The sequence below is a fragment of the Haliotis cracherodii genome, unplaced genomic scaffold (genome assembly GCF_022045235.1).
Source record: "Haliotis cracherodii isolate W230 unplaced genomic scaffold, xgHalCrac1.p SCAF_5, whole genome shotgun sequence".
Classification (NCBI taxonomy): domain Eukaryota; kingdom Metazoa; phylum Mollusca; class Gastropoda; order Lepetellida; family Haliotidae; genus Haliotis; species Haliotis cracherodii.
The window spans coordinates 13278108-13299699 of record NW_027266308.1 but is presented as its reverse complement, the minus strand read 5'-3'; the positions used below and the strand labels follow the sequence as shown (position 1 = coordinate 13299699).

General features: G+C 39.4%; 2 protein-coding genes across 3 annotated transcripts; both read right to left on the bottom strand.

The window, feature by feature from the left end:
- Positions 1-527: 527 nt before the first annotated feature.
- LOC139443036 (mammalian ependymin-related protein 1-like) lies at positions 528-4036 on the bottom strand. The gene is made up of 6 exons (XM_071223959.1): positions 3929-4036; positions 3555-3589; positions 3037-3171; positions 2412-2592; positions 1835-1922; positions 528-670 (listed from the first exon to the last, which is right to left on the bottom strand). The coding sequence occupies exons 1-6, from the start codon at positions 3993-3995 to the stop codon at positions 601-603; spliced, it is 576 nt and encodes a 191-aa protein (XP_071080060.1). The 5' UTR covers positions 3996-4036; the 3' UTR covers positions 528-600.
- A 7650-nt stretch (positions 4037-11686) lies between these two features.
- Positions 11687-16343, bottom strand: LOC139442564 (mammalian ependymin-related protein 1-like). 2 transcript variants are annotated; one of them, XM_071223394.1, is made up of 6 exons: positions 16243-16343; positions 15337-15371; positions 14515-14649; positions 13286-13466; positions 12689-12776; positions 11687-11977 (listed from the first exon to the last, which is right to left on the bottom strand). In XM_071223394.1, exons 1-6 carry the CDS (start codon positions 16307-16309, stop codon positions 11905-11907), a joined length of 579 nt encoding a protein of 192 aa, XP_071079495.1. In that variant the 5' UTR covers positions 16310-16343; the 3' UTR covers positions 11687-11904. The 2 variants fall into 2 exon arrangements, with proteins under 2 accessions (XP_071079495.1, XP_071079494.1); XM_071223393.1 differs by having other exon boundaries at positions 11687-11843.
- Positions 16344-21592: the final 5249 nt, after the last annotated feature.

Below are 21592 nucleotides of genomic sequence, written 5' to 3'. Positions count from 1 at the left end.
TCCGGTGTGCCCCGCCGTGATATTGCTGGAATATTGCTAAAAGAGGCGTAAAACCATACTCACTCACTCACTTGTTATGTGCCATCCTGTAAATTTACTGAACCGGACCAACCAGTGATTGAAAGTATGAGCACCGACTCAGGCTATTGGGGCACAATGACCTTCAGTCCACCAAACTGACCATCATTCTGGCCCCTTTGAGTCGGGCCTTACGACAAGCATAGGCACATGGAAAGTCTCTTTCCCTAGAAGCCCGCAGAGGCTTTACCATGTAATGCATCTCCCAGACTATCGCGCTTCTATTGCGTGAGTCGCTATTCGGCCAAAATCAATGCCGATTACATTTTCACTCGCCCTGTTATATAAAACTTGAAACAAACACATGACTGAGCATTAATCAAGTAAAGTGGGAATATATGTGATCTGTTTCTGATGAATGACCTGTAATTCCCTTCAAACTCCCATCCGTGTGTTACACTTCAATTGGTCGTGCGTCAATATTGAGCTGAATCAATAATCACTCGAAGTTTCTGATTATATCACAATAATGTTTTATTGTACAAAATACACTGAATGGTTACAAACATGTAGTCCCGATGTTTAGGAGGAGCATTCACTGGGTGGTATGAAAGCATCTGGGTCAGAAATACCGAGGGAGATATCGTAGAAACTGAAAGAGAAACAATTATATCATAGGAACATACCCTACTCAGTTAAAGCTATGGTATCCTTACACATCTCTACATCACTGTACTCAGGTTAAATGGTATGTACCGTTAACCCAAATATAAGTCTGAGGGATATGCGTCAGTTCGGTACATCTGAAGTTAACTATTCACTATATTTATTGTTTAATAGTTACTTTATATACCGGGGGGACACGGGCGGTCCAGTCGTCTCTTGCGCCGCGAATCGCTGTGCAGAGTTGCGTCCCTTGGGCACGTCAGAAACCTATGATTGTGGGTTCGAATCCCGGTTCGCCCCGATTATGTTTCTAGGTTTGTCAGCACCATACCCGTGCTCGTGGGTTTCACCGAAGTAGTAAACGTCTGAGACCTGCATCACTTCGGGATTTCCTCCCACATAAAGCTGACGTGCCGTGATATAACTGGAATACTGTTACAAGCGGCGTTAAACCCAACTCACTCACTCACTTTACATACCGCCCCTGAGGAACAAATGGTGCAATCACTGATGTTCAGTGATCCATTCATATGGTTTTTGCCTTACGCCCAATTGATTCTGTTTCGACAGATAATCGAGACTGATTATTCTCTTACGTTAACGTCTCTTGACGTTATCGTTATTCACAAGAGTACAAGAGTATCACCCCAAGGATTTGATTTCGTGTATCCAAAGTTAGCCCCAAGTGTAGTAGTATTAATTACCTCTCCTTATAACCGCCCTCGTTATATCTACAGAAGATAACAGTTATTTCACAAGAATAGAAGTGTTAGATACTACCTTGTTGATTATAGTCGTGTTTGTTATATCCGAAGTTCTCTATTTAGAAAACGTTCAATATCACCTCCGAGGATAAGAATCGCATTCGATATCACTTTATAACCAAATATGATTGTCAGATGTCTGATGCAATTCCGTTTTAGTTCAGGTGGACACTTGCCTTGCCTTTGCATGTGTTTGTGACAGGTGCCATTGGCGAGGCAGGATACGATCACATTTTCGCAAACACAAGGTAGCCCCACTCTTGGATGGGGATTCATAAACACATGCTTGTGATATAGTGGGAATCGTACAATGGATTTTGTTTTCAGCAGTTTTTTGGTACGATTGTGAAATAGGTTTGTTACTTGCATTAACGTGGAATACTCACTCTGTGATGATACCCCCAGTGTCGCTGCTGTAAAATCCTGATTGGATAGGGATACAGTCAGTTCCGCTGACCGTCATGAAGTAGGGATCTGAAAAAATCATACACCAGTCATCCTAGTAATCAGTTGTCTTCACTCCCGTTTTCTTGCCTCTGACTGTGTGTGCACTCAGCAATATTCAAGCCATATGACGGCGGTCAGTAAATAAACGAGACAATCCAGTGACTGACTTCATGAGCATCGATCTTCGCAATTGGGATACGATGACATGCATCAAATAAGTCAGCGAGCCTGACCGTCTGATCCCGTTAGTCGCCTTTTACGACAAGAATGGGTTGCTGAAGACCAATTCTACCCCGGATCTTCTCGGGAGTGTGTATATGTATTTCCTATAGATTTCGATATTACACTTCTGACACTAGTCGTTATGGTATAACTCTGCATTCGTTGTATTTAAGGTGTTAATTAATAAAGCTTGAAGTAATGGTTGCGTTTATATTTCCTCCGAGTATATATGGTTCATTAAGATGGCAATAGTACCTGTACAGCAATAGTAATAGCGTAAAAATGGTAACTCACTGTTATTAATTTTGCCGTCAAAGAGGTTGACGATGACGTGTTCATCGGGAACGCCAGCAGCACCGATGTCAGCAGTTCCCCTGAACCTGGCATCTGCGGGGACGCCGAATGGAATCCAGGGGCGTGTCAGCCCGGTCACATTGCACGTGCGGGTACGGATATTAACTCTGTACTCTTTGCCCTGTGGGAGAATGTAGAACGTGATGAAAGGTCGATGAACTCATATACAATGTGCCAATTTAATGTTAGAGTGAATGAGTATGGTTTTACGCCGCTTTAGCAATATTCCAGCAATTTCGGGCGGGGGACACTGGCAAATTGGCTTCACACATTGTACCCGTGTGGGGAATCGAACCCGGGTCTTCGGTGTGACGAGCATACGCTTTAACCACTGGGCCACCCCACCTCCCCTTAATGTTAGAAAAAGACTCGGGGATACGGGTCGTGGATGTCTGCTACTTTAATAAAATCATAACCAAGAGTAATCTAGGATTCGAACAGCGAACGGTGGATCCCTTGTTTCGCTCAACGATCGGGTCATGGTAATTTATTTCCGTCGCTATCGCGAACGAGAGAGTGTTTTTGTTTTGAAAACTGGTGTATAGATGGTGCGTGCGTAGCTCACCTCGTTGTAAAGGTAGAGTTTGTCGAAGTAGTCGACGTCCCGGCCCACTTGAACCTCCTCGAACTCACGGAACCTTCTCTGTCTGTCGTCATAGGCGAAACGGGCTTTAGAGAAAAATCTCTTGTCCGGATCAAACTGGAATGTAAAAACTGCTTGAGTGATACACATTTACTTGCAAGGAGATAAACGTAATTCATAGGTCGACATCATTCGATTGAGATATTTTCATGGTCATGTTTGTAAATAGCGTAACTTCTGATTTCCATCTTGTTGGTATATGCCAAAGCCATAGATAAACCGAGGCTTGGAAGCATCAGAAATACATTGTTAACTTGTTTCCGTTTGCCTAACGTTAAAGAAATCCCTTACTATCGAGACACTGGGCGTAATGCATTTATAAATCTTCGATGGATGTTTGAATTTAACTTTAAATCGGTGTGTCAATACGAATGATTAGCGCGTTTTGGATTACAACGAATATGTATTTAAACATATGAAAATGAATTGACATAACTCACTGAAGAAAGACGGCCTTCGAACTGTTCAGGGCTTCCTGGGGTGAAAACAACATCAGTGCAATTATTATTTCAGCCAAGTTTGACGTCGGACGCTCAAACTCTATGAAACAATTATAAGACAAGATTATTCTTGTTTACCGATTTTCTGGGTTCATAAGCAAAAAGGTACATCAAATTAATTTCTCAGGCTTTATTTGAGAAAAATTACAGAAAATATCTTAATGTTGATAATTTAGAAATTAAAAATTATCATGTGCTCACCTGCTCGGGTGAAATTAGTGCCAAGTGTTAAACTGAGACATTGTGCAAATAGGGTAATCATTTAAGCTAGATTAAGGCGTTTCGTACCAGGTATGTACCCCTACTGAACTTACGGCAAGGGTGTGGCAGTTGCGCCAGAGTAACGGTCACAAGCAGGGTCAGAGAGACAACCAGCAACATGGCGGCTTTTTCAGGAGACCACAGGAGGTGAATGATAAGAGAAATTCAAGCGTATTTATACCACTTTATGTCTTGACCTAGGTCTTATCTTACAGTTTGGACGACAGAATGAATTCGCTTAATCCCGAGTCGTGAGTAAATGCTGTTTAACGCCGCTTGCACTTGATCTTCAGTTTGACAAGTTTGGTGAGGTGAGGTGAAATTGGGTTTAACGTCGCGTCCAAAATTATTGTACTTGTTTAGCGACGTCCATGCGCGCATGTGTGTGTGTGTGTGTGTGTGTGTGGCTGCTTGTACTAGTCCGGACTTATGCCTATCAGAGCTCACTGAGATACCATGCCGCAGTTTAACATCAATACCCCACTCAGATACAGTACACTGACTCCGAGCCGACCAGTCCTTGTTTTAGCCCCTTAATGCCGAGCGCCAGACAGGGTAACAACAAGTCCCATCTTTTAACGCCTTTTGGTATGACGCGGCCGGGGATCGAACCCCGGACTTTCCGCTGTTCGGGCGGATGCTCTACTACTAGACCACGGAGGCGGTCTGACAAGTTGGGAACGAATGTAGTATTTTTCTTTGGAATGAACCACGACATGTTTCTAACAGAATGCCAGTATAAGACTTAATCCTGATCGTGTAATGGTCCTGTATTCGATAAATTTTCCGACCATGACCACCCAATCCATTATAGTAAGAGTAAGGAGATGTGAAACTCCCTATGAGTGAGTGAGTGAGTGAGTGAGTATGGTTTTACGCCGCTTTTAGCAATATTCCAGCAATATCACGGCGGGGGACTCCAGAAATGGGCTTCACACATTGTACCCATGTCGGGAATCGAACCCGGGTCTTCGGCGTGACGAGCGAACGCTTTAACCACTAGGCTACCCGACCGCCCCAAACTCCCTATGAGATAGCATCGCGCATCATGTTGACAAGCCACGTGTCCTGTATTGTAAATTCCTTTGAATGTTTACCATCAACTTTCTGACGATGGTAAAACCTTGATTGGAAAGCCTATTTGTTAGCAAACTGTGTCTTTTCGTGAATTTTGAATAATATGTACATGTTGTTAAAGCAAATGACAACCGTGGACGCCATAAGCCGGCGCTAACGGTATATTGCTAAACGGGGATATGGCACAATTGTTTGCTAACAACATTTAAGGTGTAACACATGAACAGCCATAAGATTTCAATACTTCTTACGCATTTTCATCACATCGGAACCACCTTTTGTGTGAGGCTCACTCATCATCCCTGATTCCCTGCCAAGCCCATCTTGGTAGCTTGACTACTGACGCTGGGTGAATCTATATTGTAATAACCGACTTTTACTATCACCACTGTTTTTGTATTTGATACTGACAACTTCCAGCATATTATATACTGTCATTGAATATTGTACTCTATTGTTTACTGCCATTGTAAGTGCTGTGCAGTTATTTGTATTGATTTGCAAACTTAGGTAATTTTGTAATACATTTGTTGATTGTATGCCACTGGTTGTGTGCTGGTTTCACACTAAGTTCATTTACGGACAGATTTCTTTGTTAAGGTATTGTTTCAACGTGGGAATCGACACGAAACACTATGTAAAACTATACTCGTTAGTCTTAATTTTGCTGATTATAATGTATAAGTTTTAAAGATTGCAGTAGATAATTCAGAAATGAAAATGGGTTTCATGAAAGGGAATTTGGCCAAGAAGTTTAACTTAAGCTTATGGTATATCGACGATCTGATATCGTTTAATAATAGTTAAACAGTCAATTCCCTTCCACTGATTTAGCCACCTGAACTAGAAATAAAGGAGATAATTCAAACCTTTTCGTCTGTTTTCTTTAAAAGTTCCATGCTCAAAGATTCAGAGTGTCAAAAAGCTCCCCCACAAGACGGTATGACAAGAGGGATGACTTCAACTTTCCCTTTATGTCGAGCAATATTCCAGCAGCTCCAGTTTTGGGTGTCTACATTTCACAACCTTTGAGGTACAACTGAACATGCTCTTTCTACGAATATTTCAGAGAGCGCCACACGACTCTTGCTCAGAAGTTGTTTCATCAAGGTTACAACAGTCACGACCGCAGTAAAACTTTGAATGTTTTGTTAATTTGTTAATTTAGTAAATGTCCTGTCACTTGACTACAACGATGTGTTGTTCATTCAATTGTACTCTAGGCCACAAGACCGAAATACTGAATAACACCGGTAAATAGGTAAACGCTATATACCTAAATTAAGAAGCATGGCCATTCATTTGTATGATGTACATACTGTGCAGACAACATACATACATACATGCTATTTGCCATTCAACATTGCACGCACTGTAAGTGCAACCCCACTTTGCCAAACCTCTAGGTATTCCTGTGTCCTCCTTATTACGGAAGTAAAACAAAATACTGTTCTTTATTTAATGCTCTTGTCATAATATAATAAACGTGTAAAGTTATTATTTGTTTGTGTTGTCAGAATGCAGTTTATTTGTTGTCATAAAGATGGATATACAAAAAATGGCATAATTTTGTCATAATATGCATTATTATACGTGTTGTTATAGGTTGTCATATTTCACATGGATATATTACTATTTGTTTCACGTTGAATATGAGGTAAGCATTTGTTTGTCGGAATGGATATTAAGCCAAATATTTAGTGTTGTTCAATCAGTTTTATTCAGTTCTTAAAAGGCCACAGGCCTATAGTACAATGCGTATTTACATGTAGGTGACGTGGTTGTTAACAAAAAATTCTGTTTCTATGTGACATCGCGTGATAAACATATGTTGACAGGTTACATAACATAGCATCATTAGATGAAGTTAAAAGATCTACAAACTTATGGACATTCGGGTGTACAGAGTAGAAAGATGGCAAATATTTATCACGTAAATGTTTGTAAGCTTGACATACCAGGAGAAAGTGAAACTCATCTTCAATTTAATTTGTGTTACACAGTGTGCATATTCTGTCTCTTCTATCAGTCGTGATTATATCTACCAGTCTCTATATAAAGGTTGTGAGAGGAACATCTAAATCCTGCTAGTGCAATACTATTTTTTAAAAACTCAAGTTTACAGAGGTACGCCTCAATTTCAATATTACTTTTCATGATTCTATAATATAAACATTTATTTGATTTGGACATTAATTCCAACCATTTCTGCAAATACATATCTTTAGTCTCTGGGTGAAAGACATTAAAAAGAGCGATTCTGATTCTACACACTGATTATACCACACATAATTAAAATTAATTATTGTTGTTATGCAATGCATATCATTTTCCTTCTATGGGACGTTTCTGATGATATTATCACATCCGTATTACTGTCGTATTACGTAGTGCTGTCATAATGCATATAACGTTCTTTCTTTAATATTGTCACAATGTATACATTGTGCTGTCCTTAATGCTGTCACAATGTATATATTGTTCTTTCCTTAATGCTGTCGAAATGCATATAACGTCCATTGCTTAATGCTGTCACAATGTATATAACGTTCATTATTTAATGCTGGCACATTGCATATAACGTTCTTTCTTGAATATTGTAACAATATATATATTGCTCTGTCCTTAATGCTGTCACCATGTTAATAACATTCCTTGCTTAATATTGTCACAATGTATATATTATTCTGTCCTTAATATTGTCACAATGTACATATTGTTCTGTCCTTAATGCCGTCACCATGTTTGTAACGTTCTTTCCTTAATATTGTCACAATGCATATATTGTAATAGAGTGTTAACACTGCATATACAGTTATTTCTTTAAAGTGTTAACACTGCATATACAGTAATGTGTTTAAAGTGTTAACACTGCATATACAGTAATGTGTTTAAAGTGTAAACACTGCATGTACAGTTATTTCTTTAAAGTGTTAACACTGCATGTACAGTTATTTCTTTAAAGTGTTAACACTGCATGTACAGTTATTTCTTTAAAGTGTTAACACTGCATGTACAGTTATTTCTTTAAAGTGTTAACACTGCATGTACAGTTATTTCTTTAAAGTGTTAACACTGCATGTACAGTTATTTCTTTAAAGTGTTAACACTGCATGTACAGTTATTTCTTTAAAGTGTTAACACTGCATGTACAGTTATTTCTTTAAAGTGTTAACACTGCATGTACAGTTATTTCTTTAAAGTGTAAACACTGCATATACAGTTATTTCTTTAAAGTGTTAACACTGCATATACAGTAATGTGTTTAAAGTGTTAACACTGCATGTACAGTTATTTCTTTAAAGTGTTAACACTGCATGTACAGTTATTTCTTTAAAGTGTTAACACTGCATGTACAGTTATTTCTTTAAAGTGTTAACACTGCATGTACAGTTATTTCTTTAAAGTGTTAACACTGTATGCACGGGTATTTCTTTAAAGAGTTAACGCTGCATGTACAAGGGGTGTTTCCTAGTTGCGACCCTTGGTTTGCGCGCCAGAAACCTATGTTTGTTTGTTTGTTTGTTTGTTTGTTCGAATCCCGGTTCGCACAAAACATGTTTGTAGGTTTGTCAGCACCATACCCGTCCTGGTGGGTTTCACCGAAGTGGTAAACGTCTGAGACCTGCATCACTTCGGGCTTTCCTCCCACATTAAGCTGACACGCCGCGATATAACTGGAATACTGTTAAAAGCGGCGTTAAACCCAACTCACTCACTCACTCCTCCCATATCAGACTAACACGCCGTGATAGAACAGAAATAATGGTTCAAGTGTTGTACATGAATTGTCTTGACTCGTTATGACATGATAGTCTTATCTAAACGAACTGCATGTGCATGGCCATGTATTTGAAACGTAAAAAGTCCATGGTTTGCAATTGTGACATAATTATGCAAAACAAATATCGAGCGAAAGAACAGATAAAATAGAATTTGACTGAAAGCTCCGAACTATTGTAATATAATCAACAATAGCTGTTTTAGAAAGGTTTATCCATGTCCTTCACACTGTGGATATGTATAGCTTGACAGAGTGGTGTCGTTTTAGAAATATGCCTGATCGATTACATAAACATGTCTTTTTAAGAACGGAAAGGCTTGCAGCTAATCACAGGAATAGAAACTCACGTTTTTCAGCAAAATTGGCGGACCTAAACATACACCATATATTTAACATCACGACTGGTTTAAATACGAAAGCTATTTCCAGCAAAATACAAAATGTCCTTGTGGAAAAATCTGATAAGCTGGCAGAAACTTTAATGGAGAAATAATGTTCATTCTGGTACATGCAAACTGTATGTCCATGAGTTACCTTCTGCCTTTGCAAACATTTAAGAATCGAAACAGACAGATAGAGTAATATAAGGTTGAAGACAGAGTGCACTTTAACTGTAATGTTATTTTTGAAGATGAAGAACATGTTTTATTCCAATGTCAATTACACGAAGATCTCAGATCTATTTTATTTACGAGTATAACGGCTAATGTGTCCAACTTTTTAAACCTGTCAAACAATGAGAAATCGTGCGTCCTTTTCAAACATGAGGTCTATTTCAGCGCCCGAACCTGCTTTTTAATATTACAACGTAGGAAGCTATTGTTATATGGGTAAACCATTTTCATCTATATAATCATTTAGTTTTGTATCGTCTCTCATAATAATAATTCTTAAGTCTTAAATCCTATTTTATGCATGTTTTTTTATGATGTAGAGCCCTGAGACGAAGATAAAATGTCTGTCTGCCCTTTGTTGTGGTCGTGGAGGACACGCTTCGGTGAACACAGCCCAATGGGAGGCCAAGTGGACACTGAACAGATCTGCTCTCAATGTGACATCAGTGATAAGACTCCAACACAACAACACTTGCTTATCAAAGTCGCTGTACTAAACTCATTTGGTTGAGCTATCAATATGGTTTAAACGTTTCTACGAATATTTATAAGAACGCCGTACGACGTTGAGGGCCTTAGTAAACCTTTCTTGAGAGGAAATTTCCAAATTTGACGCACCAGTGACAAGAATGATGTCTGATGAAATTCCCTATTTGGATTGTACCACGTGGTCCGTGTTTTTTCAGGACAAATGACTTGCCTATGCATGTGTTTGTGACATTTCACACCTGTGGAAGGATAAGCTAAACTTTTTCGCGAAAACCTGATTTCATCATTATTTGATAGTGATTCATCAGCACATGTTTATCATATAGTCGGATTTCTTAAGTTTAAGGTTATATGGAAATGGTTTTGTCGCTTTAATTTACCATGGTCGCAGCACAATAATATTTTTGTTGACCTATCACGATAGTTTTAGAACAGATGTGTAACCTTCATATATTTGTACTCGTGTCATTCCGTTCAGTCACGTGATCACCACGTGGTGTGGTGGTGAACACGAGGGCTGCCTTCATTTCACGTGTCCCTGCTTCTGAGCCAGATTTAGAAGACAAACACTATGAGTTTGTGACTGGTGCCACCGGTGGGGCAGGTACGCTCACCTTTTCGCGAACACCTGGTATCATCACTATTAGATAGTGATTCATAAACACATGCTCGTGATACAGTCGGAATCGTACAATGATCTCTGCTTTTAGTAGATATTTCTTGTGGCTTTGGGAAGGGTCCTGTCGCTTGTATTATTCAGATATGCTGGTGTTATTGAGTGTTCGGACAACTGATTGGAACCGACTACATTAGCCGGAGGTTTCAAATGAACAAAACATTCTGGACATTAGCACTGGCTGAAATATTGCCGATCTGTCATAAAATTGTAACTCTTTTAATTCTTATATACATTGTAATCACACTGTGTTATCCTTCTTTCTGGCAGTGTAGGGGGTGCTTGGATTTTGTATGGAGATCAGATATTTTTTCGCCTACAATTAAAACTACGTGTCTGAATATTTTGTTTTAAGAAAAACACCTTGGAACAATGTAATATTTGTGGCAGACAATTTCTTATTTTTCATTTGTCTGAGGCATAATTCTTTTTTTCAAGAATTTTCGAGGACAATTAATTTTTTTCGATAGTATCCCCCCCCCCCCCCCCCCCCCCCCCCCCCAGAATATCAAATGGACCGTTCCTTATCACTCAGTTTGTTACAGGTTTCATCATGTACATTTTCATCATAATCCTTACAAATATTCTAAATACTCCTCCTCCCCTTCAAAAAAGAGACAAGAAAAGACGAATAATAGCATCAGATATAAACTGAGCTTATGTTATATTGTTGTGTTGTTTATATACCCCTTTTATAACCAAGCACTGTTCCGTGAATGAAGACCATCAGTCAAGTCCAGATCATAATCACTAGTGATATAACTCTTAAATACACAGTGGTTGGTTGGTTGGTTTGTTGTTTAACGCCGCACTCAGCAATATTCCAGCTATATGACGGCGGTCTATAAATAATCGAGTCTGGACCAGACAATCCAGTGATTGACATCATGAGCATCGCTCCTCGCAATTGAGATCGATGATATGCATCAACCAAGTCAACGAGCCTGACCACCCGATCCCGTTAGTCGCCTTTTACGACAAGCATAGTCGCCTTTTACGACAAGCATGGTCGCCTTTTAAGGCAAGCATGGTCGCCTTTTACGACAAGCATAGTCGCCTTTTACGGCAAGCATAGTCGCCTTTTACGACAAGCATAGTCACCTTTTACGACAAGCATAGTCACCTTTTACGGCAAGCATGGGTTGCCTAAATACACAGTGGTAACGCACAGTAACAACACATCTATTTTATTACAAAAACATCCACTATCTGTACAGAAAAACAAAGAATGAGAAATTCATTTGACATTTTAGACAGTGACAGTCGGATGACATTCCTTTGGAGGGGTGAATGCCTTTGCATCGGCGGACAAAGTGATATCATAAAATCTGTAATCAGACAAAGAGGTGAGTATATACTCTGAATAGGCGTTATTCGCGCGATGGACGCTTATACAGCGTGACATTCTTGAGGGGGGATGAATGCATCAGGATCGCGGAGGCCAATAGTGATATCGTAAAATCTGCAAGCAAAAAGGATGGGAGTGATTCTCGCATATGAAACCACAAAAGCTATAACAACATAAGCATTTTGCCATGATATGACTTTTTGTGTTATTATTGACATAAAATTAACACACGCCGATCTGAATGTGACAAAATTGATCAGTTACATCCCAGGACCTGTTAGTGAGTGAGTTAGTGGGTGTAACGCCGCTTTTAACAGTATTCCAGTCATATCACGGCGTGTCAACTTAATGTGGGAGGAAAGCCTTAAGTGATGCAGGTCTCGGACGTTTACCAATTCGGCAGACCCACGAGTACGGGTATGGTGCTGACAAACCTAGAAACATAATCGGGGCGAACAGGGATTCGAACCCACAATCATAGGTTTCTGGCGTGCCCAAGGGACGCAACTCTGCACAGCGAATCGCGGCGCCTTAGACAACTGGGCCACCCGTACCCCCCGTGCCCCCCTCCCCCCAGTATTTCAATAAAGGTGTTATATTAACATTTGATCGTCGCATCTGTAGTGTTTCAGAAATTTAATTGGAATTTATCAACAATAAATAATTTAACTTCGAAAGTTGTTCCTGACCACTGGTATTCATTATTCGTATTAGATCTTAGAAAAACCTCACTGAGCGAGGTCAGCCAATAGCAGCCTATATGGAGTGAAGAAAAGAAGAAAAGATTAACACGCGACTGTAAATCAAGTGATGATGGCAACTCACTGTCTGAGAACACCGCCGGTTCTGTTGCTGAAGAAGCCAGCAGTGACAGGCACGCAGTCCTCGACGGTGGCAATGATGAAGTAGGGATCTGGAAGGTTACCACCATTCACATGTATACAAATTGTAAACATTTCAATTTCTTTATTTTTAGATGTTTTTGATATTAATGTTTGTATATTCTGGTCTATAAATTCTTTCCTTGAGTGAGTATGCTTTTACGCCACTTTTAGCAATAGTCCAGCAACATCACAGCATGGGACACCAGAAATGGGCTTCGAACCTAGGAGTCGAAGACCCAGGAATCGAACCTGGGTCTTCGGTGTGACGAGAGAACGCTTTAACCACTAGGCTACAACACGCCCCTTCTTTTCTTGAAAAAATAAATAAATTTACATAATGTATTTGCTATGCTATGCTATGCTATGCTATGCTATGCTATGCTATGCTATGCTATGCTATGCTATGCTATGCTATGCTATGCTATGCTATGCTATGCTAATAATAAACAGTATAGTATTTGAAGAATATATTTGTTTTACGCCCGATTTGTCTGTGGCGTAAACGTTTAAACTTGTAGGACACACCAGATTAACTCACTTCCGTCAGCTGTGCCGTCGAAGTTAGCGATGGTCACGTGCTCATCGGGGATGCCAGATGCGCCGATGACGCCCTCGCCTCTGAATCTGGCGTCTTGGGGAACAGCGAATGGAATCCAGGGACGCGTGAGAGGGCTGACGGTGCAGTTACGGGTGCGCAGGTTCATACGGTATTCCAGGTTCTACAGAGAGTACAGGGAGCGTATAAATACATCATCATCATCATCATCATCACCATCATCATCATCACTACGTCGTTGATGACTAATTCCATACAATCTACCATATCAAATCATATGCAGACATCTTACGGACTCACAAACTACATGAGAGACACACAGACACTTCATGATACAGTTGTTGTTTTTTGTTTGCAAAAGTTCCAACTGTAAGACGGAGGTCTGTACATAATCGAGTCTGGACCAGAAAATCCAGTGACTGGCATTACAGACACGCGTGGGTACTATGACACGCAATAAAAACACGCCGGGGAGCAGAACAATCCACTCACTTAAATCGCCTCATACGACAAGCAAAGATTGCTGAAGACTTACTTTAATGTTGCTGGGGACTTACTTTAATGTTGCTTGGGACTTACTTTAACGTTGATGGGGACTTAATCTAATGTTGCTGGGGACTTACTTTAACGTTGCTGGGGACTTACTTTAATGTTGCTGGGGACTTACTTTAATGTTGCTGGGGACTTACTTTAATGTTGCTGGGGACTTACTCTAACGTTGCTAGGGACTTACTCACACGTTGCTAGGGACTTACCTTAACGTTGCTGGGGACTTACTCTAACGTTGCTAGGGACTTACTCATACGTTGCTAGGTGCTTACCTTAACGTTGCTGGGGACTTACTCTAACGTTGCTGGGGACTTACTCTAACGTTGCTGGGGACTTACTCTAACGTTGCTGGGGACTTACTCTAATGTTGCTGGAGACTTTACTCTACCGTTGCTGGGACTTACTTTAACGTTGTCGGGGACTTACTCTAACGTTGCTAGGGACTTACTCATACGTTGCTGGGGACTTACTCATAAGTTGCTAGGGACTTACCCTAACGTTGCTGGGGACTTACTCTAACGACGAATACTTACATGACCTCTTCACGTAGGTCAGGACTTCAATACCCATAAAACTGCATATACATATGTATAAACATGCAGTCGTTTTTTTTAACAATATCTGTCGTTGAGAAGGTGTGTTCCTATGTAGATGTAGCTCACCAGGTTGTGGAGGTACAGTCTGTCGTAGTACTCCCGGTCACGTCCGATCTCCATCTCCTCAGTCTCGCGGAAACGTCTGTTTGTGTCATCATAAGCGAAGCGCCCAAACGCACGGAAATTCCTGTCGTTGTCGTACTGAAAATAAAACACATTGGGATGATTGCAAACTCACCAAAGTCAGATCTTTAACTCCGATACACCGCGATACAACGATCTGACACACGCTCCATGTGATGTCACGTGGGGTGTATTTTCTAATCAGCCAATCAGCACAACTGATTTCTGCATCTTGAAATCGAACGGGAAGTTTCGAATGGAGAATAATAAAGGTTAATCTGGATGCAGTGGCATCTACGCCAGAAAGGGTTTACTATCGAGTTAACATTTTTGCTTTATAGAGGTTTCCATTTGTTCAAGAGAGATATTTGGCTTACTGTAAACTATGTAGTGAGATCATCTGTAATTAATGGTTACAACAGGGCAATCGATGTCATGTTAATTCATAATGTAATCTTTCCAATTTGTAAAATTCTTGGGGAATAGATACATTATGATGACTTATGACATATTAGAATTATATATTAAACTATAAATACAAAAAATAAGATTTAAAAACATTTATATGAACCAACTTCCAGTGTGTGATAATGAAAAATCGTAATCTATTGCTCATATTTGTAATGTCGGACAAAATACTCCCACTATCATTATCAAAACACAATTTCATTCTCGAATAAAAGTACATTCTACCTAGTGGAGACTACTGTTTGTTTAAGACTGTTGGTATGTGTGATGAATGAAATCAATGCAGACCAAACTTACAATAGAAAATCTTCCTTCGAACTGACGTGGACTCTCTGAAAGGTGAAAATAGACAACATTAACCAGAGAATAGAAAATCAGGTACTAAAGATTCACGTAATATGACAACACACACAGAGACACGCGCGCGCGCATGCACGCAGGCATGCAGGCACGCACGCACGCACACACACACACACACACACACACACACACACACACACACACACACACACACACACATTGTCGACCAAAAACGCCGTTCCCCTTTTCGAGGTGTGGAAGTGTGTGGGGGGGATGATGAAACATACTTACTTTGATTCTAAAATATGTCCGAAATGTTTCAAGTTTATTTAACAATTAACTCTCTCTGTAACGTCTATTTCTATCTTTTAACATGGCATTCATATATTAACTCATCTTATATTGGGGCAAGGATTGCAATTTTAAGAAGTGAGTAATAATTTAATATCAAGTTTGACGGCTTATGTAATTAATATTTTAATACATTACACTTGAAACATATTATCTTGCGCAAGTTTTAGGGTACATTTAGTTAGCTGGAACACTCAACACGTAATATTTAAATAACTTGCTGTCCGAATCTGTCTCTTACATATTAACGACAAAGACATTTTGTTAAAAAATGATATTCAGTAACATCTGAGCATGAGTTGGTTTATTATGTGTGGTTTTTTTCACCTTGAAATATAACGATGTCCAAAATAAAGCTCTATTTCTTTTTTAATTTTTCTTTTGTATTGTCATAATAATTACTAGCAAGAAAGATACGTTTCACATACTGACACCGTATGGTTATAAGAATGAACATTTACAAAAGGAATATTGACACAAAATATAACGACCCAACAGCTGAAAGCTAGTTATATTCATTAAGTGTTGTGTCTTGAAAACACGATGACCTACCACAGGGATGAGGTTCTTGAGCCAGGGCCACTGTGGCCAAGAGGCAGAGGCTTGCGACGGTGAACATGACGGCACTAACACAAATCTCCCGGTCACGTGGCACACCGTTATATACAGTCTGACATGTCACGTGACACATCAGATAAAAAGACTTGGCGAACTGTGAAGCGGCCAGACGTGCAGAATGGCGCCATATCGTGCAGTTAATAATATACAAATATATTACACATAATGAAGTTAAGAGATTAAAAAAGACTCCTTTAAAAACTCCTGTATCTGCCTCTGCAACGTAAAAAAAACCCCACCAACGCCAGAAAATGACAAGTTACGATTATCCGACGAAACAGTGTCCATTAATTTGGCAGAGGCAAAATAGGGGTGAAAATTATATGAATGGATCACTGAAAATCAGTCATGACACTGGGTGTTCGATAATAGGGAAACGTGTCCTGTCCTAGTCTGTCATACAGACCCTGAAACAAACATACCCAATGCAGCCCATGCGAGTCTATAATAGTTGGCAAGTCTAGATTGCTGCAGTTTCAGGGAAAATGGAGAGAGTTTCTGGGCTCCTTTTTAATATATTTTTTCAAGATAATTTAAAATTATTTTTTCTGTAAAAACATTTTAGTAGCACCCGCCAAACACACAAATTTAGAAAAAAAAGTATGGGCTAATCAAAAGTAAGCCTGAATTACATAGAGTCGACATAAATGTACACTGGAGACAGCAATTCTCCCTGCAGGGTTGTGTTCCTTAAGGGTCACGCGATCTAGGGTTCGATTCCCAGTATGTCTTTATCATACCGTCCAAGCGTCCAAGATCTGCGTCACTTCAGCTTTCCTTCTACGTTATGTCGACCCTTACTGAGTACCAAACTAGAAGATAACAGAGACGTTAGGAGGGTTGATTGATAAGTAAGTACTGAGCCACACAGAGAAAGACTTGACCTAAAGACATTCACATGATTTATCCATCTCAATATCGACCGTTGGTTTTCTTACAAGAAGCATTGATTGCTTTTGCTACCCTCGCCGTTTGCACTGTAGTAGAAATTAAATATTTTTACCTTTTTTTAAAAAGAGAGATATTTCGACGAAAGCCCTTGCCTGACGAGCCACCAAACTCTGCTGTAGAAACTGTGATGTTTCTGAGCGACAGCTTCCATTAACATTTCCAAAACATTAAAGTCAAAGAATGGTTATTTATTTTATTTTAATGTTCTAGTCTATGAACAGTGTTCAGTCTGTACGTTGCAACATGCAGTTACACTTATCAATAGTGAGTGTGTTAGTGAGCGAACGATGGTGAGAATAAAGAGTATGCACGTTGCAACATGCAGTTACACTTATCAATAGTGAGTGTGTTAGTGAGCGAACGATGGTGAGAATAAGGAGTCTGTACGTTGCAACATGCAGTTACACTTATCAATAGTGAGTGTGTTAGTGAGCGAAAGATGGTGAGAATAAAGAGTCTGTACGTTGCAACATGCAGTTACACTTATCAATAGTGAGTGTGTTAGTGAGCGAACGATGGTGAGAATAAGGAGTATGTACGTTGCAACATGCAGTTACACTTATTAATAGTGAGTGTGTTAGTGAGCGAACGATGTTTAACAACGTTTTAAATATTATTTCAGTTTCATCAGGGCGTGTCAGCCTAATGAGGAAGAAAACGCGAAGTGGTGCAAGTTTTAGACTTTTATCACTTTGGTGAAACACACGAGTATATTACAAATATGTAAAAGTAATAGATACAGCAAGTCTTTAACTAACGTTTTACTGGCATCGTAGCGCAAACGAACCTTTAACCATGTTTGGATGTATATGTTTTTAAATAACAAAAAGGGATTTTGTTCATACAAAATGTTATAGATTTGTAAATGTTAATACATTTACACGGGAGTTTGAGGCCTTTCTACTTTACTTCATCAGCAGCAGATAAAGAAAGAAGTGATACTCATCTCTTCCTCCCGTTTTGCAAATTGGCAACAATCTTAATGGCATCTCAATGGCGAGCCAGCTCTGCATGCTTCAAGAAGCAGATCTTCCCGGAATCTAATGAGCACCTTGTGTGCTGTTGTTGATTTCTTTAGTTCTAAAAGAGTTTCTAATTTCTTCAAACAAAATGGACCTTGAACAATTGCTTAATGTTTGAATTTCATTTAAAAAACCCAACTCTTTGTGAGTATGTGTGCGTGTGGTGTACGATTTTGTATTATTAATATCAATTTGGGTACAACAGTCACTGACACACGTACAATTTATTGAAAGAGGTCGTTATGACTTAAAGCGAACGTGAGGATTTACAGTAACTTATTTTATACGTCCGCCGTTATTAAATATGAAATGGAATTTACAACTGCTGCTTGTGCTGATACTACTACTGCTACTAAACTACTACTGCTGCTGCTGCTGCTGCTACTACTACTACTACTACTACTGATGCTGCTATTGCTTCTACTGCTGATACTACTACTGCTACTGGTATTGCTACTACTACTACTGCTGCTATTACTACTAAACTACTACTGATGCTGCTGCTACTACTACTACTACTATAACTACTGCTGCTACTACTGCTGCTGCTATTGCTTCTACTGCTGATACGGCTACTACAACTTATACTGGTACAGGCATGACTATTTAAAGTCTGCCGTCTTACAGCTGGACTATTGCCGAGTACGGCGTTAAAAAAAGTAGGTGATATTGTAAAATAACATAATTACAGAAATACAAAGAGGATACGAGAAAGGAAGGATTAGGTGTAACATGACAATCAAAAGGACATGTTTGTGGTGTATTGTAAGGATGTAAACAGCGGTGACCCTTCCATGCACAATAGCAGTCATGGTGATCCGGCCCCAAATATTTACAGATCCACCCCAAACATGTACATGGCCTTTCGTAGTGTTGAATAATTGCGTAATTTTGTTGTTTTTTTAAGTGGTTGTTGTCAGCCCGATGCTAAACCATGCATATGGAATCCCGTTAACGCATATGTTTTTATACCCATTCTTGGTAGTGAAATGCAGGGACTTGCATAAAAGTCAACTTTTGCATGGAATGCATGCTTTTCTGTAGCAGTTGCGTGTTTTGTGTGACTTGATTCCATACATGTACTACAATATTGAAAACCAAACTTTACTTGTTTGAAAAATACACTCAAATATTGGTGTCACAGGAACTTTTATTCTTTTGGTATATAGGTAGATATAATACTAATCTATAGATGTAAACACATTTGATGATACATCCTTGTGTTTAAAGTTGATTTTGACAGCCCGAGGGCCACGTCGGACCCAACACAAGCAAAACACTTCTGATAGAGACTATGTTGTGAATGTAGAGGGAAAAGGGCTTCACATTGAGCACCTCGTTTTCTTTAAATACCGCGATCTGAGACACTATAAAGTGGTATATAGGTAGACATTAGAAAAGTCTATAGATGTCAAAATCAAGTTAAACCTCACAGATGTAACCTGAAATGGAAACGCTTAGTTTAGAAAGTAATTTGAAATCTAGACATAATTTCTTTGTGAATATCGTTTCGCAAGTGGAATCCCTCTGTAATCTATGAATGTCTGTGTTTTTGTAAATTCACCTGTCCAACCTTTGACACGGATTAGAACTAGTTTAAAACTACAAGCACCTGCTGGACTATTCACGACAATCTTCGTCGAGCAGTACGTGCAAGTCACGATCTAAGTCTTAGTGTGACCTCAGTTACCATGACCTCTGGCACCGCTCACGTGAGTTGGGCTTATCACTGGACAGATGTTCAACTCACCAGCCGTGACCTTCTGTAAAAAATATCACGATGTGCTGTTATTCTAAACCTCAAAATTAGAAAATAAACGTACACTGCTTTCGATGTTACATAAGGTTTCCTGGCGATTTAAAAGCTCTAAATTGAATTGCAACCAAACGTGTTGCGTAACGTATCGTATTGACCGCAATTCTCTATGTTGTAACCTATAATCGTAATATTATTTCAAACCGCCTACAGAAAATGATTAACAGTACGTTTTAAGTCGTCAAATTAGATGTTTTAATCAGGTTTGGTTATTGCGAGTGAGTGGGTGAGTATGGTTTTACGCCGCTTTTAGCAATATTCCAGCAATATCACGGCGGGGGGACACCAGAAATGGGCTTCACACATTGTACCCATGTCAGGAATCGAACCCGGATTTTCGGCGTGACGAGCGAACGCTTTAACCACCAGGCTACCCGACCGCCCCTTGGTTATTGTTATTTGAAACCTGTGACTGACCAATCACAATCGAATATTTTACAAATTCCTGGAAAAAAACAGGGATTAATTGCGTTTTATAAACTTTGCTTTTATTAACAACAAATGTTCTGCAGACTGATATTCTATATTTGTTGCTTTCTACAAGTGCGTTGCTCACCTTCAGATCACGTACAACTTCAACCACTCGACACCAACACAATTAAAATGAATTTGCCTTTATTAACCAGTCATATCACGTATATGGTAGATATGTGAGTGCTTAAACTATGCGATTTCTTAACAGTCTTAAATATAATGCATCCGAACAATGCTAAAAACAAAGCAGAAATACTACAAGCAGTGATTTAGTTTTACATTGACTTGATCTATTTAAAGAATATAGACACAGATAACCTACTTAAATTATTGTTGATCAAATACATGACGTGAAGCCATATATAGCTCACGTGACATTTTAGGAATGTTTGCGACACTAGATGTCAAATTGTGTAACAATACGATCCAAAAGGTCATAAATATACATGCACAACACGTAACTTTTACAGTCGAAATACAAATAAAATGCTGAAATACACGTCAATGATAATCCAGCTATATGACGGCGGTCTGTAAATAATCGAGTCTGGACCAGACAATCCAGTGATTGATATCACCCGACCACCTGATCCCGTAAGTCGCCTCTTACGACAAGCATAGTCGCCTTTTACGGCAAGAATGGGTTGCTGAAGATCTATTCTACCCCGGATCTTCACGGGTGCCCAGCTTGGAGAAGACGCTGTATAGAACACTCAGTCCAGGCAAGCCTCGATTATAGAAACTCATTTTATACTAAGACACCCTATGGGGTTTCCAGGTTAGAATTGGTCCCCAGTAACTTCGTATGCTGGGCGATGGAGGAGACTAAATGGTTCGTTATCATACTCGACAGGGTTCATCGTTGCTAATGTCGATCACTGGATTGTCCGGTCCTGACTCGATTATTTACAGACCTTCATATTGCTGGGGTATTGATGAGTGCGGCATAAAACACGACCAAAATCCAAGTAAATTTCAGATCTGAATTGATCAATAAACCAAATTATATATTTAAAAAACC

What these genes read in the sequence shown, in the direction of transcription:
- LOC139443036 (XM_071223959.1), bottom strand. Translation starts at nt 3,995, where the DNA reads ATGTTGCTGGTTGTCTCTCTGACCCTGCTTGTGACCGTTACTCTGGCG. An exon ending in TCGAAGGCCGTCTTTCTTCA is followed by an intron (nt 3,172 to 3,554) that starts GTGAGTTATGTC and finishes TTTACATTCCAG; the next exon opens with TTTGATCCGGACAAGAGATT. An exon ending in AACTCTACCTTTACAACGAG is followed by an intron (nt 2,593 to 3,036) that starts GTGAGCTACGCA and finishes ATTCTCCCACAG; the next exon opens with GGCAAAGAGTACAGAGTTAA.
- LOC139442564 (XM_071223393.1), bottom strand. Translation starts at nt 16,309, where the DNA reads ATGTTCACCGTCGCAAGCCTCTGCCTCTTGGCCACAGTGGCCCTGGCT. An exon ending in GACTGTACCTCCACAACCTG is followed by an intron (nt 13,467 to 14,514) that starts GTGAGCTACATC and finishes TACTCTCTGTAG; the next exon opens with AACCTGGAATACCGTATGAA. An exon ending in ACCGGCGGTGTTCTCAGACA is followed by an intron (nt 11,844 to 12,688) that starts GTGAGTTGCCAT and finishes GTCTGATTACAG; the next exon opens with ATTTTATGATATCACTTTGT.